This window comes from Carettochelys insculpta, chromosome 2 (assembly GCF_033958435.1).
Source record: "Carettochelys insculpta isolate YL-2023 chromosome 2, ASM3395843v1, whole genome shotgun sequence".
Taxonomy (NCBI): Eukaryota; Metazoa; Chordata; order Testudines; family Carettochelyidae; genus Carettochelys; species Carettochelys insculpta.
In genome coordinates, this window is record NC_134138.1 from 167,614,480 (window position 1) to 167,631,390 (window position 16,911).

At 42.7% G+C, this 16,911-nt stretch overlaps 1 protein-coding gene across 3 annotated transcripts in view; it reads right to left on the minus strand.

The window, feature by feature from the left end:
* Positions 1 to 12,290, minus strand: part of RPRD1A (regulation of nuclear pre-mRNA domain containing 1A) — a 58,468-nt gene extending 46,178 nt beyond the window's left edge. For 2 of the 3 annotated variants that reach the window (XM_074988009.1, XM_074988010.1), the window contains exons 1-2: positions 12,083 to 12,290; positions 464 to 593 (exon numbers count right to left, since the gene is read on the minus strand). In XM_074988009.1, coding sequence (XP_074844110.1) covers positions 464 to 593; positions 12,083 to 12,233 — 281 coding nt within the window. In that variant the 5' untranslated portion in view covers positions 12,234 to 12,290. The remainder of the gene's footprint in view (positions 1 to 463; positions 594 to 12,082) is intronic. The other variant, XM_074988012.1, reaches the window with a different exon arrangement.
* Between the last annotated feature and the right edge of the window lie 4,621 nt (positions 12,291 to 16,911).

Below are 16,911 nucleotides of genomic sequence, written 5' to 3' on the forward strand. Positions count from 1 at the left end.
CTGACTGCCACAGCCCATTCACACACAATGGATACCCTGCTGCAGCCAGCCCACCCAAAGCTCCTGGGGCTGGCCCCAGCCTTGGCTCCCAAGCCCTTGCCAAATTCCGCCATTCTGGAGATGGCCTTACTCCCAGTCCCAGCTTGTGAAGAGGTATGGGGGCACAGACGGGACTAAAGAGTTTGGCTTTCACCAGCCCACTATTAAAAGTGTACCAACACCACTTGGCATATGCCAAAGAACTGACATTTATGAAAGATCAAAGGAGCTTTCAAACTAAGCAGTGCTGGAAGGATACTGGAGGGGGAAAAAACAATGGTTTTAGCTGTAAACTAGTGTGTTTTCTTTAATTAGGGTGAATGAGCACTACTGGGCCAGACAGAACAAATGAAGCATTCTAGACAGAAAATAATAGTGCATAACTGTTAATAAGATGATAAAGTCCACATTACAGTTACTGTACCTTGAAACATGCTTAAAGGCCTCAACTATAACTGGCGCAAAGTCTTTTGTAAATTCTGGTCCTTTCCTTTTGCTGTTCTGAATGACATCATTGGCCAGGTATAGGAATGTCAACTTCCTATTTGGTTTTGCTAATAAAAGAAAAAAGAAGATACAAGCAACAATCCAAAGTAATTAGAAATGTAAAATTCATTTTGCAGGTACACATTCAGTTGAGTTTCTTCCTACATGCCTTATGCAAATAACAAAAACTGATGTAAATGTTATCTAAAAATTCAAAGGTCACGATTTGTATTAGCACCTCACATTATTAATGCTAAATAAAGCAACTTTGCACAACAAATTTGTCTGCACCAATTTCAGCCTTCAACATTCAGACAGTTAAGTCATCACAGTAGTTTGCCATCCCTCGCAGTTAGTTCATGTACAGGCACAGCAAATGCTAATTTGAAGTTTGGACATTCTTTACATTTTGCCAGTCCACAATTTCCTCTGCCTTCCAGCTGTCCCCTCTTCACGCTACCACAATTCGCTGCTACCACCACACACACACTGTTGCTACTCATCACACTCATCAACCTAATCTCTCCTGCACAACATAACACTTTAAAAGCACAATATATATTTTAAAAATGGGACCTTATGATCCACTAAAGCAAACTTAATAAGACCTTTCAGCTGCAATTCTAGGGTAACATTTTCAGAAGCGTTTCAGGGTTTATCTAAGCTGCAATATAAGTTCAGAGTTAGTGTGTCTCTAATCAGCTGACCCTGGGATACAGAACCCAGAACTTGAGAGTTTAATGATTATAAGTGGATGTCAAGATTTTTCTAACCGAGTCTTGAACCTGGGGCTCTGATACCTATGCTGCACTGCACCAACCCAAGTGATAACAGATTCCCAAACCATTTTCTGAAATGTGGTTTCTCTCCAGACTCTTGACACTAGCATACTGCAAGAAAGCGTGACTTTACACATTGCTTGTTAGAGGAAGTTTGAACAGCCCACCAACACATCATTTTGGTCTGTACACACCCAGCTACGGGAGTCAAGAATATGGAGGAAGCATCTTTAGAAGATTTTTCTTGCTTGCACTCTTGCTTGTGCCAGGATACAAACAGCGCTTCTGAGAGGCAATCGTGGCTATTTAGGTGGCATCTTCTACTCCACTAAAGCAGTGTTGCCCAAACTTAAAACACCCACGTGCCCCTTTCAGGACTTCGGCCTTATCAATGTACCCACTCTCCCAGTGCTTATCTCCTGATTTTTAGTCATTTATTTTCTGCCATGTACCCCTTGAAATCTTTCCACTTATCTCCAGTGGTATGCATACCACACTGGGAAACACTGCACTAAAGAAATATGATAGAGAAGAAAGAGGTGGCAGTGGCAGCAACACAGTACCAAGCATGGCAGATTCCAATGGTTGATGAAGCTCATGAAACTCAGGAGATCATGTTGTCACGCTGACCTGGGATGACAAGGATTGGTCCAGCATTTTCACATGAAGAAAAGTGCATTTATGGAGTTCTCCCAACAGCTTACTCCAATCCTCTAGTGTAAAAACACTTATGAGTTCACTGATGCCAACACATAAGCAAGTTGCTATAACCACCCAGGAACTGGCAATTCCCAATTGCTACAAGTCCAATGCTTTGTGAGGGCAGAGGGCAAAAAAACAGAAACTAGGCTGCTGTATGTGCTTCTTTAACACTACAGGTTGAACCCCTCTAATCTGGAACTCTCTCCTCTGGCAAACTCCAACACAGAAAGTTTTATTTATAAAAATGGCTGGGAAAACAACATCCATCAATTGCCAGCCATGCCCAGTGATGTTACTACACCAACACCACCATAAAAACAGAACTAAATGGGAAGAAAAAAAGCACACAAGTAAGTGGAAAAAGTTAAATCAGAACAGTACCCCCCCAACAGTGCACTTCCACTTGGCCCCTGGAAGAGGACAAGACAGAGCTTGTCTCTCAAACAGTTCACAGAAAAATATCCATGTAGAATTCCAAGAATAAAATGTTACATTCCCAAACCCGTCTTCAGTGTTTTTTGAGAAGGATGGTTCTGACCACAGACGTTCCCTGAACACAGACTAGTTAATTGCAGTGAAAGTAATACTGAGACCCTGGGTAGGTTAAAAATTCAAAAAACTGTTCTGTTTTCTCTAAAAATTGCTTAAGTACTTGGGTGGGGGGGGGGGGGGCAAGGTCTGTCAGTGTGCCTTACAAGGGCTTTTTCTATCATTTCAGTACTTCCACATTTTGGAGGACATAACCATTCTTGAGGTGACCAAGTGGCAAAAAATGTTATGCAGAACGGCCTGCAGGATACCTGCAGTGTACGCAGCAAAGGTATTCAAAACATTTAACAACTGAACTGGACATCTTAAGTGTGTTGAGTGAGTGTAAGTTGAGTATAAACACTATACCAGCACATAGAGATAGATGAATAGATAGATATTTATTCACTGTTGCTGAAAAGACTTCTCCCAAGTTATGAACTGTAACCAACATTTAAAATGATCAAATATATGTGAATTACTCTTGATGGTCTCTACAACAAGGTGACACACCACCCTTTTGGAGTGTCGCTTGAAATGAACGCAAGCAAAATATGGGTTTTGAGGACAAACTATGGAGCAACTAAGTAAGATTATCTGAGACCGCATGAACCTTTGCTACGGCAAAGCTAACCATTGCCATCCTCTGAACTGAACTTTAGTATGGATATAATCCACTGACAAGAAAAAGGTTTCAGTTTGATCTTGTTTTGGGGGAAAAAAATGTATCTGGCGACTGTAATGTGCTAGATCTGGATAGTCACGTAGCTGCTGAACCATAAATCTCTTCATGCATCGTGGGCAGAACAGTCCAGACAGGCTACCTTGAGAGCTGCACAGAAAAAATACTTGTGAGAACCGTTTTTGTGCAGTATGGCTATATATATGGTACTCGCTCACTCTCTGGCTATACATAGCATGGCATGATTATTCAGTTTTCAAAAGAGTCAAATTTGAGAAATATAGTACATTTCTGAAACAAAAATATCTGGTATCAGTGCCAGCAATACAGATGGATTTGTTGGGGTCTGCTTTCAACTATTAGGAGAACAGTGCAGTGTCAGAAAGTCAAAAAATGAAAACAAGCTACATGAAGGTGGGAGTCACTACATAAAACAAGCTCAGACACACTACTTGGAAGAAGTGAAGCACGAAAACCTAGAAAGCCATTCCACCACAATGGAATCCATCCAGTGTACCAAATTCCAAGAAATCCCAGAGCGAGCAAGCAGCCTTCCTCACAGCACTCACAAAAGTAAAAAAAGCACCTTTTTAAACAACTGTCACTAACAGATGAAGAAAATCTTGCAAATATCGCCACCGGAAAGCTAGTGCTTTCCCCTGCTGTCAAAGGTAAGATTTCAACAAGCCGTATTCAATCATTCTACTGATGAGAGAGACATTACAAAGCCAGGTGTTTTCCTTGTCCATTTCCTGATAAGCAAAATTTACCTATTGTCTTAATCAACAGACAGGATATCATCAGTACATATGCTGTTTATCAAATGGTGTACATGAAGCCTTTATCGAAAAAAAAAGTCTCCCCTACAATTTAGCTCAGACATTCTCAACCTTTTTTCTTTCTCAGTGTGCCCTCCCAAACTATTTAAAACTCCAAGGGCCAGTTATTCCACAACAACTGGTTTTCTGCATAAAAAAGCCTGGGCAGCATTAGGAAGTATCAAGTAGGGCCACTGCAGGGGGCCACACACTACAGAGGCCCTGCAAAACTACACTGCTCAGGTTTTAGCCCTGCATGGCAGGGCCCATGGCTTCAGATCCATGTGGTAGGTTTTCATTTTTTTGCCTGGGCCCAAGCAAGTCGAATGCCGGCCTCACTTGGCGATTCCCATGAAACCTGCTTGCAGCCCCCTCATGGGGCCTAGACAACCATTGACTTCACCCAGTGTTTCCCAAACTTAAAACATTTGCATACCCCTTTTGGCACTTTGGATTATTAGCATATATCCCCCCCCCACTCCCCTCCAGTAGTTATCTCCTGATTTTTAGTAATTTATTTTCTGACCTGTACCCTTTGAAATCCTTCTGTGTACCACACTTTGGCAAACACTGATATAGCTAATCTGCAGATGTTACAGATTTTCCTAGTTTACTTATACAAAATGCTTAACTCAAAGGATTCTTCGATGGTGGAGGCAGAGAATCAGCAACCACTGAAGAAGCATAAGTAGAAGAATATAGTTAATCAGGAAGTTTTTTTTTGCAGTTACTAAAACTGATGAGACACCAATTAAAGTCCAGGTCCCTTGGCTTCCACTTCAATGCCCATCCCTGGACAATGCACACAAACTTCTCCACCTATGTGTTTTCTGCACCAAAACCTCAATTTTCAACTCATGACAATCGCCAATAGAACCAGATGGTGAAATTGCTATTTTGAAGTACATACAATCCTGCCTTAGTGTTTTCTGCTAAAACAGTCTATTCTGAATAGATTCTAATTAAAAGAAATGAACAAAAACTGAATATGCTTAACTGTTCCTGAAAACATCCTTCATTTATTTACAAAATCAGGTCTGTTGGACTCAGTCTGAAAATTTTTATCTATTCATTTTAACTTCTCTCTTTGACTAGTCATACTCAGGTTTGTTAGATTCAAGTGTTCTGACAATTTTTAAATTAAGGTTTCACTATAAGATAGGTGCTAGCCCCTTTACCCATCCCACCATGTGAAGGCAGGCTATATAGCCTGTAACTCTGGTGGCTGTCCCTTAATACCTTTTTAGGAGCCATATTTTCCTGCTTTTGTACCTTCTGACTTTCTCTACACTGAAAGTTATCTGTTAGTTTACATACACATGGTAAGTTAATATTCACCACATTACACCAAGCCCTCTGTATATTTACATAGTTCACTTGAACAGTTAGTTCAGTAAACACCGTTATTTCAGATATAAATCAAAAAACAACCCCTCTAAAAGAGCATCTCCGAGAGTCTCGCAGAGAAGGGGATTACATGGAAGGCAAGTCAGTGTGCAGAGAATAAAAAAGACCTTACAAAAAATACCAATGGCAAGTCTAGATACTTTCTATCAACCTGGCTACATAGAGAGTTTGACTAGTCTACCAACATTATCCAAAGCATGGAATAGCCCCTGTTGCATTTGATGGGGTTTTACAAGCAAATACACTTGTGGACAGGGCAGCAGAACCAGGCAAGACCCTGGTAGTAGTAGGATTGATCCTCTTTTCATGTTAGCATGGTAGTACAGCATGGTTCAAGACAGCCTGTATTTTAAATCCTACTGAACCATCTATATTTATATTAAGGGAATGTCTTGACACTGGCAGCCCAACGTACAGTGGCTGTTAAAAGCCATATTTATGGTAAGCAAGTTCCTGCATCTTATTGCAGTAGGATTCTTATGTTCAACAAGATTTTGATCCACTGCTGAGAGTTTTTTTAAATTTTCTAAACAAAAGCTCCTTTATTGCCTGTCCACCTCCGCTGCATCAAGGATCCTTTAATGGCTTTTGGGTTGAGAGCTATGAACTAGCAGAGGCAAATAAGGTTACTAGCTGCAAGATATACAAAATAAAATTCACCACAGGTGGCACCAATGACAATTCCAGAGGCAGCTGTTGGACCAGGACAGGGATCTTAAGGAGCACAGGAGCAAAAGGAAATGTTTTAACAGCTACTTCGCCTGAAAGCCAGTACCTTCACCAGCGGATTCTTCTCAATGCTAAATTGCCTGAGAGCCAAAGAACCACTTGACAATTCTGGAGTGGGATTGACTGGCAATATGACAAACTCTTGCAACAGAAGTGAGTATGGATATGGGAATTCTGTTCATCCTAGCTTCATGTAATAAGACTGAGTAGTACCAGAACACTGGAGATATGCAATTCTATCAATGACTTTACACCGATTTACCTTGTTTTCATTGCACATTTCACTCTAACATTTGTACCCTTGATAGTAATTGGATTGTCTGCATTTGATTTTACTAAATATTAAATTGACCAATCCTTAGGTGAATGTGTTTTGGAAATAAGTGACAAAGATTAATTAAAAGCTTTTAATTCCCAAAGCAGTAAGAAATATATGTACAACTATGTCAACAAACTACAATGAACCACAGCCTAACATTTCTCTACACAAAGCAGGATGTGGACATACAAGCCATGCCTTGTTTCCACTTGCTCTCTCACCCCCAGTGATCAAAGACAAACTCTTGTGTTTCAGTGTACAGGAACACTCTTGTGTTGCAGCGTAACAGGTCATCATCCTGATCTCAATCAATGCTTTGGCAGGAACATGTGATGATGAAAGTGAAGACTGTGCAACACCAGAAGCATGCAGTGGCACTATATTAAGAACCATGAGATATGTCCCTGAAAATTCTAGCAAGATGACAGCGTGCTTAGCAGCATGGATGGTTGAAGACAGGTTAATTTACCCACATACCCTATACTCAGGCAAGACTATAATAGTTCCCCGCAGAAAGAAGGGGCACACCGAAGAAGAATCCAGGCACCAAAAATTAGTGTCAGAACAGCAAAGCACCAAACAAAAAACTCGAACGCTACCAAATGCCAAAGTACTGACAAAGGCCAACCACTGAACAATTGCACCAAACATCAGAAACCAAGACATAAGAACTTCAAAAAAGTTCAGGACTTGAGTGAATGACAAAGTTGGTATTGGGCAAGGACACCTGAAGCACCAGAGAAGAGCTACAACTGCTGATGTGGTAAAGCTTCTCTGCAGTTAACAAGGACTGTTTTCAGGGCAACAAATACACAGAGGTAGTCAAATAAAACACTCAAAGAAGACCTGATACTCATTCTTCCTTGCTACCACTGCCCTCAGATTAAAAGGTTTGGGAAGATTCTACTTCTCCTCTCAGGACTGAAAACACAAGAGTAGCATGCACTCGTTACATAGTTCAAGAAAGTTAAATTTTTAACCCACTACACCAGTTCATGGCAATCTGAAGAACTCATACTTTTTTTTTCCTCATGGCTGACAATCTAAACCAGTGTTCCCCAAATGGGGTTCCATAAAGTAAAAATAAGGGTTCTGTGAGAAAATTCCATTACAATAGCTGCCTTCTCTGCAGCTCCCTGTCCTGACACCACTAAAACAGCACCAATAAATTCATTTAATTCAACAGCCCTCAGGGTGGTGGGAGAGATCTGGCCGTTGAACCAAATGAATTTAGGTCCATTATATCAGCAGTGGCATGGCAGGGAGCTGCAGAGAGCCACTCACTCGCTAGAAGAATCAATCTGAACTGAAGTTCATGACATTATTAAAAATATAGTTGGGTTCTAAGCACTGTAGTTTCTAATCTATGAGTAATGGCATCATACTTCAAATTAATTGTTGTATTCTCTTTCAATAATACAAAAAAATCTTTTCATGAATACTAGCCCAGACCCCACAGCACGAACTAAGAGCCTGTCTACACTGGCAAATTATTGGGAGAAGGCCTTCTGGCTCAGGGATGTGAACCCCGACCCCAACCGCCAAACACAGCAAGTTACAGTGCTATAAGGCACCAGTGTGAATAGGGTCCCAAGCGCTGAGGACTGTGCTCCAAATGCTGCTAGCTACTCCCCTCATACAGTTCTCTCCCAGTGCTCTTGTCATGACCACACTGCCAGGTAAACTCACACACAATGTAGACAAAGCCTAAATGACAGGAGTATGACCAAACATCTAAAAAATACCATAGATTAGCTAAAAAATTAAACTGAAGTTGTTAGAACACGTTTAGACACAGTAAAAGCTCTACTCATTCTTCTACAGGACCATTCAGCATGTATGTTCCAAACCACCTTTTAAAGGAAGCTTCTAAAGCACATACACCTGGTGAACATATCACATGACAGATGAGAGTACCAGTAATTTCACAGAATGAATTCTAGGATAGACACATTTAGCATTGTCTTTAGTTACAGTCAAGAAGCATCAGTAAAAAGTCTATTTTATAAACCCGAGGAAAAAGTCAAAAGCCATATGCTTTATGAACTGTAATGTACAATTACAGTACACGTAGATGCTGTTTACTCTAAAGGACTGTAAATTCATCCATAAATCCTACTGCCCTGCTGGTGGCAATACAAGACAAAGTTGAAAAAGTCGCCATATCCCATAAGACTGCAGCAAATTCAACACCCCATTTTAAAATACTTACAGTTTATGAAAATTCAATAATTACATTTTAACAGTTTTCCCATGAATAGCTGTAAAGAGACATCGACACAAAAGGAAAGATAACAGCTAAAAACTATAAGTGATATACTAATCTACAGTTGTATGGAAGATACTCTGAGGAACGGGAGCTTACTTCCGAATTACTTCAATTCAACTTGATCAGTCATTTCCCATTTTCTTATTGTGGTCTTCAGCACAGAAAAAAATCTTTTTTATAACTTTTGTTTCTTTACTCTTAAAAATATGAGCTGAAGAATTGCTTAATGGTGACTGGAGAAAGAGCAATAAAAAAAACTATAATAGAAACTGTTTTGAAGTAGTAATTGAACTATTAATATAACCATCTCCATCTTTATTGGTGAATTACCAAAAGATCAAATGAGATTAAATTTACTTAAGATACTCTACACAACGGGTCTGAAGGAAAGAAAAACATGCATGCACTGGTTATATAGTTCAAGCAAGTGAAATTTTTAACCCACTACACCAGTTCATGGCAATTTGAAGAACTCATACTTTTTTCCTCATGGCTGACAATCTAGACCAGAGTTCCCCAAATGGGTTTCCACAGAACCCCAGGGTTCCATGAAGTAAAAATAAGCATTCTGTGAGACAATTCCATTACAATAGCTGACTCCTCTGCAGCTCCCTGTCCTGAAACCACTAAAACAGCAGAACTAGGTTCATTTGATTCAAAAGCCCTCCCATCGGCATTCTTTAATCCTGGCAGCTCACGAGCAATTACGGGGTTGACACTGACCCCGGAACATGTGCCCCAGAAGATCAAACCTTAGTGTTCGATCTTCCACAGCCAGTGTAGATTTAGCCTTAGTATTCCTTTCCTGGATTGGTGCTGGTTTAAATAGCTATCATTTCCAAGCCTTCTTATAGATCATTCACGTTAGCAATCCAGTCTGGAGACAGGCATCACAGACCACGATAGACAGTGACTCTACACTCAAAACAAAAAGATAAAACAAATGAGTACTCATGGACAACAGGAAAACACCTTTCCTCACACTGGGTGCAATAAACTCTGTCCAGAATTAACATTTATAGTCATCAAAAAAGCTGTAACACCCAACTGTGACCTCACATCTGCAATAACCAAGCCAAATGTAAAAATTAATGGGGCCACTTTATGTTCAATTTAAATCTTACATTTATAGGGTGAACCAATTCCATGTCTATGAAATAACATGGCCCAATCCAGAAACAAATCTGACCTACCACTGTGATCTATCAATATGACAAGGCTCACATGCTACCTGCAGGCCAGACAAATTTTTCCTATCAGTTTTGTTGGACTGTTGACTTACACCAGCTACACCAGTTTAGCCTCCCTAAGGAAAAACCCACCCGCTAAATCAGGGGTCACAAATTCATTGCCTGAGTGCCATATACAACCCACACAGTTCTACAATACACTCTGCACACAGTTGCCAGCATGAATCCTTGTGACCCTTAGTGTGTGTGTGTCCATACCTCTTCCCCCAAGCCCCACCTCTGCTCTACTCCCATCCTGTCACTGCTCAGTCTTCTTCCCCCTCACTGGGGCCCCTTCCTTCAAGTGCCTCCTCCAAGACATGCAGCCTTGGGGATTACTGGAGAAGACACAGGAAAGCGGAGTAATGCAACAGCCTCTGCTCTGGCAGTGGAATAGAACAGAGACTGCTGCACTGTTGCTCTGCTTCCCAGCATTTTCTGCCACTGCCATGAGCACAGGGGGCACCGAACCCTGCTGCCAGCCCTAGCGTAATCAGGGCCCTGAGAGCTAACGTAAGTATGGTTATAAGATAGTTGGAGCACCCTCTGGAGGGATGCCCCTGAAGTGCAGGACCCAGTTCTGCACACCTTCCCAGGGCCACAGGGATGTGCCAGCAGTGGTACCCAGCTAGCAGCCAGAAGCTGCTCTAGCCCTACTACAGTGCCATGAGTGGTTTTTAATGGCCTGGGGGTAGCAAGCAGAGAGCTGGGGGAGACACAGGGGCAAATGGAGTGCATAGAGACCCAGTTTTCTCCCCCACCCTTGCCAGTCTAGTGCCTTGACTACAGTGACCATTTATCTTCTTTCTTCTTGGCATTTTTTATTTGATGTACTTATTAATTCAGCATTGCTGATGACCAAGGAAGATTTAGGGATGTGCCAGCAGCGGTAACGAGCTAGCGGCCAGAAGCTGCTCAAGCCCTACTGTGCTGCCACAGTGCATGGCGCGAAAGGTGCCGTGAGTGATTTTTAATTGCCTGGGGGTAACAGGCAGAGAGCTAGAGGAGACGCAGGGGCAAATGGAGTGCACAGAGACCCAGTTTTCTCCCCTACCCCACAGCCCTGTCAGTCTAGTGCCTTGACTACAGTGACCATTTATCTTCTTTCTTCTTGGCATTTTTTTACTTGATGTGCTTATTAATTCAGCATTGCTGACCACCAAGGAAGATTTAGAGACCGGCACTAGCCTTATAGTAAACCGAGTTTGAGACCTTTGCCCCAAATACTTGTTATTCAAATGGCCAGATGTCTCTGCTATGCAAGGGTAAGCATGAGAAGAGTGAAAGCAAAAGTTGCCTGACAAATTATAAGAGAAGGAGACTTCTGGTACTACGACCAGCACCTATCTTTGCAGCTGAAAGTCTACAAATCACTTACTGGGAAAAGCTAAATTAAGGATGAAAATAGTAACAAGAAAACAACTACAAAGTTTTAAAAGAATCAGGCTGAAATAACAGTTAGTTTCCAAAAGCCGGGTTAAAAAAAACCTCTCATATTTCTCTGAGCCCACTTGCCCATTTCTGTAGTTACACAATCACATTTCTCTATTTCGTGTATTACTCCCAGCTACTGCTCCGGAAGTGGCCTAGGCAAACGGCAAGCCGCCTGCAAAACTGTTTATACATAAATGTCCAACACAGACCTAAGACAAACGTTTCTCGCTTTTGTTACACCGATCTCCAGCGCCGGTAACGCGGCGTTAGAAGCACGTGCTTTGGAAGAGGTACGCTGTCCCGTCAGTCGGCCCACCCCGCTGGCTCGCTCTGAGAAGCGAGCTGCCCGCTGACAAGGTTGGGGCGTGGGCACGCCTCGTTAGGCCCAGCACGAAGCCAAACTGAGCCGGGAATAGCGCAGCCCCGGGGACCCACCTGTACCACGGCTCCTCCCACAGCGCGCTCAGAGCCCGCCGCTCGCAGCCCGCCCCCGACGCCAGGCGCTGGGGAAAGGCGGGCGCGGCCTCCTTCCTGGGGGCCGAGAGGGAGACGACACAGAGCAGTTCCACCGCCACAGCGGGGCGCCGGCGGACGGTGCCAGCGGGACGGCCGAGCGCTAGGCCAGGCGAGGCCGAGCTGAGCCAGCGGGGGGCGGACTCACCTTTGCGCAGCTCCCGCTCCCAGACGGTGACGATGAGCCCCGAGTGCTTGCGGTGGTGGATGAGCCAGAGGCTCAGCGTCTGCACGCTCTGCTGGGAGTTACTGAGCTCCGAGAGCTTCCGCTCCAGCGCCGCCTCCGAGAACGCCGACATCCTGCCCCCCCCTCCCCCCGCGCACCGCCCGCCAAAACCTCCTGCCCGGCCCCACGCAACCAAAATGGCGGCGGCCCAAACGGCGATGATCTCAGCCCTGCCTCCTGACGTCACTACCGGGGCGGGTCGCGGGCAAGGGGTGGAGCCGAACGTCCCACATCCGGGTGAAGGATTAGTCCCGCCCCTTTCGGGGGTTGGCGGGGGAGGAGCGCGCACGTGTATGCTTGTGGGGCGGGGGGGTGCGTCACTGCGTTCTTGCCCGGCTCCCGGGGAATCAGTGGGGGCTGCTCCCTTGAGCCACGCACGGGCTCTTCAGGGGCAGCGCCGGAGGTGGCCCGCTGAAGAGCCCCTGCCGTGCGTCAGGGACCCATTTGGCGTCTGTGAACAGTTCGTTATTTTGGACCTGCCTGCTGGGCCGTGGTCGCTGCCTCTGCCGGTTCTCATCCCGCTACGGGCCGTTTTTGCTGCACTGGCGCGGGAGATGCGCGGGGCTGCTACGCTCACTCTGAAAGTTTAACAGAAGATCACGTCAGACTCTCGCACACCCAGATCATGAGATTGGCAAAGAAGTCGTGATAGTCTTTGAAAATAAATTAGGGGTTTGGTTTTTTTCTCTTCTGTTTTTAAAAACTCCATGCATCCACCCCTAGGACTGTGATAACTGGTTTCCCATTCTCCCTAATGTATTGACTTCTGTGAACTAGGCTCTCAGACTCCCACGACAGGAATTTCATGGCTGCCTGTTTTTGTGGAGCCGCCAGCTTCTCCCCATTCATATGGTCTGCAAATTGGAACAAAGTTTCAGTTGGTTTGATAAAAATTGGTGACTACAAAGTTCTGCTATGCTGATTTCAAAAATGGCATCCATTGTGCTCTATCGTGTAAGGATTCTTCACAAATCAAACAAAAAAATAGACGTTTTCATGCTTATGTATTAAAACTTGGTAAACAGTAAGTTATAGTTCTTTTACAAAGTGTCGTATGAAAAAAGAAAAAAAGTAAAGTGTGAAACTTAACAAATGAGAAATTTTAAATGATTAGATGCAACTGAATTGACACTTTTTTGATAACTTTTTTATGCATTTCACCCTCAGTCTTTCTTCAGGGACCAGCAGTAATCAGCCATCATGTTGACATGATTGCAGTTACAAAATCCAAAGTGTACTGTGCTCACTTTATTACAAATATTTGCACCATAAATACCAAAAGAATATTTTTCAGTTCTCCCATTACAAATACTGTAGTGTAATCTCTTTATGTTAAAAACAGAACTTATAAATGCAGAATTATGTACACTTAACTGTTTTCAAAAATAAAACAATGTAAAACTTTAGAGCCTAAAAGTTCATTCAGTCCTATGTCTTCTTCAGCCAAGTGCTCAGACAAATGAGTTTGTTTACATTTGTGGGAAATAATTCAAATACGGGACTGTCCCACCAAAAACAGGATGGATGATCACCTTATCCCTCTCAGATTTTAAAAGGCACTTCAGGTTTTTAACCCTTGGTTTGAGTGCTGTAGTCATCTTTAGAAATCTCACATTGGTACCTTCTTTGTATTTTGTCAAATCTACTGTGAAAGTGTTCTTAATATAAACTGTAGTCTTTTGAAAGAAACTCCAAATATGGCTTTTCCCAGTCCCAGGTATGTCATTATTGTAACTTCAGGTAATGTTTATCTCAGAATATTTATTTATTTATGCTTCCTTAGATTTATACACACAGCAGTTCAAAAGAAGTGTATATCCCTTGCTCTAGACACTCTTGATAATTTTAAATACACAACCTTAAAATAGACTAAGCCCAAAACTAGCCATCACACATGAATAAGCAAAGGAAAAAACCTCACAGCAAAAAACATATCTAAGATCTTTTAACACTCTCACAACATTTCCCCCCCTCTTTCCAACCCTTGTTCTCCCCCAACCCCCACATCTCCATGCTAAATCCCATGAACTACTGGTGGGGGGATGTGGGAACTTGCAGAGATTTGTCAAAGAATATGCTGCTGTGTATCCTTCCATGGAAATGTTTCTAAAATACCTCTTTCTTTGTGCAATCTGGTCCATTCACAAGACAAAACACTGGCTCTTTGGAACTATTTCTGTAAGCCCATGGATAAGTAGCCTCGAGCAAATTTAATGGGATTCAGAAATGGGAGGGTTAGCTTTACAAAAGTCAGGGAAATCATGCCAACCTTTCTCTCATTTTGGTGGCAGAGTTTAAACTTGAAGATCCCATGAGGGCCCCACAGAGGCCTTCCAATACATCACTGATTATTTGCATTTTGAGTAAGCGTGGGTGAAATGAGGTCTGAAAGCCAACTTGCAGAATACTGTCATTTTTATTATGTACACCAGAGGACACTATTGGCATAATTCAGAACTGACAACAGGTAAAGCTGACATTGAATGGATAAAACAGCAGAAATGTAGCACTTTAGAGATTAACAAAATGATTTATTCAGTGATGAGCTTTCGTGGGACAGACCCACTTCGTCAGACCAATCTCATTTCCAATACAGACTGACATTTATAAGTACATTTATAAGCACTTTAAAGTGCTACATTTCTGCTGTTTTGTTTTGCTGGAGTACAGACTAACACTGCTACCCCTCTGTTATTATTGAATGGATAGATACACAGGAAGGAGGAAACTGAGGAACACTAATTCAGCAGTTAACACTCAGTTAATGCTGCCTGTAGGGAGTTATTTTGAAGTTACAGCTGTACTTTGTAAACAGCAACAGAAGGAGGGATTGCCATCTCATAAAACTGGATAGAAGAGGGAGCTGAAGTACTATTTTGTTAATGTCTCATATCCACACAATACATAGACAGCAAGAAAGAAAGTAGGTTGGTGGGAGAAATAACAGAGTAAATAGTTATAGTAATAATAACACTTGATATTTCTTAGCACATTTTATTCTGGAATTTCAAAGCACTTTGAATATAAGAATATGTCTCAGGCATTTTCCCAATGTACCAAATTTGAAGCCTGAAGCACAGATAAAGTGACTTGTTCAAAATTATACAGTTAGGCACATTCTTTTGTCCATACTTCTTCATTCATGGCAAATTTCAAATTTGTCATCATGAGTATTTGAGTCATAATCTATTTTTGAAACCTGTGTCCATGCAGTCATGGAATGGAAATACAGCATGTGACTTAAAGCAAGTTGAATCTCAACTATTCTTTGCAGAGGCTTCTCCATGGATGCTGAAATTGGAGGTGCAAGGGTGCTGCAGCACACCCTGGTTTTAAGTGGTTCTATTATATCCAGGGGTTACAGTTTGTTTCAGTCAGGGTTGACAGCAACAGTGGCCAGGTTCATGATGTAAAGTCCCCACCCAGTGACTTGGGACAATTACATATCACTCTGTAGGCATCTCTGAAAGGCAGTACTTCCCCTCTCACAAAGCACAGAGTCCAAGTGCAGCAAAAAACTTTTAAAAAAGGAGGGAAGGAACTCAGCATTTTGGCATTATTGTGGGAAAATACCACAAGGAGTGTTAATAAATATAAATCATGAGGAAAATCCCTTCCCCAAGCAAGCTGAATAGTATTCTTTCCGCTCAGGTTCTTAAGTTCATCAGCCCATTTGACATACTGACCCCTTCTCTGCATCCCAGTCATAATTACTGTCCTGGGTCAGTGCAGACCCAGAGTTCAGAGGTGCATCTGCTGAGTACACCTCCCACCCTGAATGGAGGGGAGTTAAGCAGGCACCTTACTTGCTCCGTTGCTTGGACACTCATTCTCTGCCCCTCTCTGCTCACTGCCCATTTGTGGCACTTCTTTATCAGGTGCCTTAGCTGGCTGCTTTGTGTGCCTCTCTACCGGACTCCACTCCTTTCCACATGCTGACCAACCACCAGGGTGTCATAGGATCATAGTATCATAGAAGAGTAGGACTGGAAGGGACCTTGAGAGGTCATCGAGTCCAGCCCCCTGCCCCAATGGCAGGACCAAGTACTGTCTAGACCACCCCTGATAGACATTTATCTAACCTGTTCTTAAATATCTCCAGAGATGGAGATTCCACAACCTCCCTAGGCAACTTATTCCAGTGTTTGACCACCCTGACAGTTAGGAACTTTCTTCTAATGTCCAACCTGAACCTCCCTTGCTACAGTTTAAGCCCATTGCTTCTTGTTCTATCCTCAGAGGCCAAGAAGAACAAGTTTTCTCCCTCCTCCTTATGACACCCTTTTAGATACCTGAAAACCACTATCATGTCTCCCCTTAATCTTCTTTTTTCCAAACTAAACAAGTCCAGTTTCTTCAGACTTTCTTCATAGGTCATGTTCTCTAGACCTTTTATCATTCTTGTTGCTCTTTTCTGGACCCTTTCCAATTTCTCCACATCTTTCTTGAAATGCTGCACCCAGAACTGGATGCAATACTTCAACTGAGGCCTAACCAGCGCAGAGTAGAGCAGAAGAATGACTTCTCGTGTCTTGCTCACAACATACCTGGTAATGCATCCCAGAATCATGTTTGCTTTTTTTGCAACAGCATCACACTATTGACCCATATTTAACTTGTGGTCCACTATAACCCGTAGATCCCTTTCTGCCATATTCCTTCTTAGACAGACGCTTCCCATTCTGTATGTGTGAAACTGATTGTTACTTCCTAAGTGGAGCACTTTGCATTTGTCTTTATTAAACTTCATC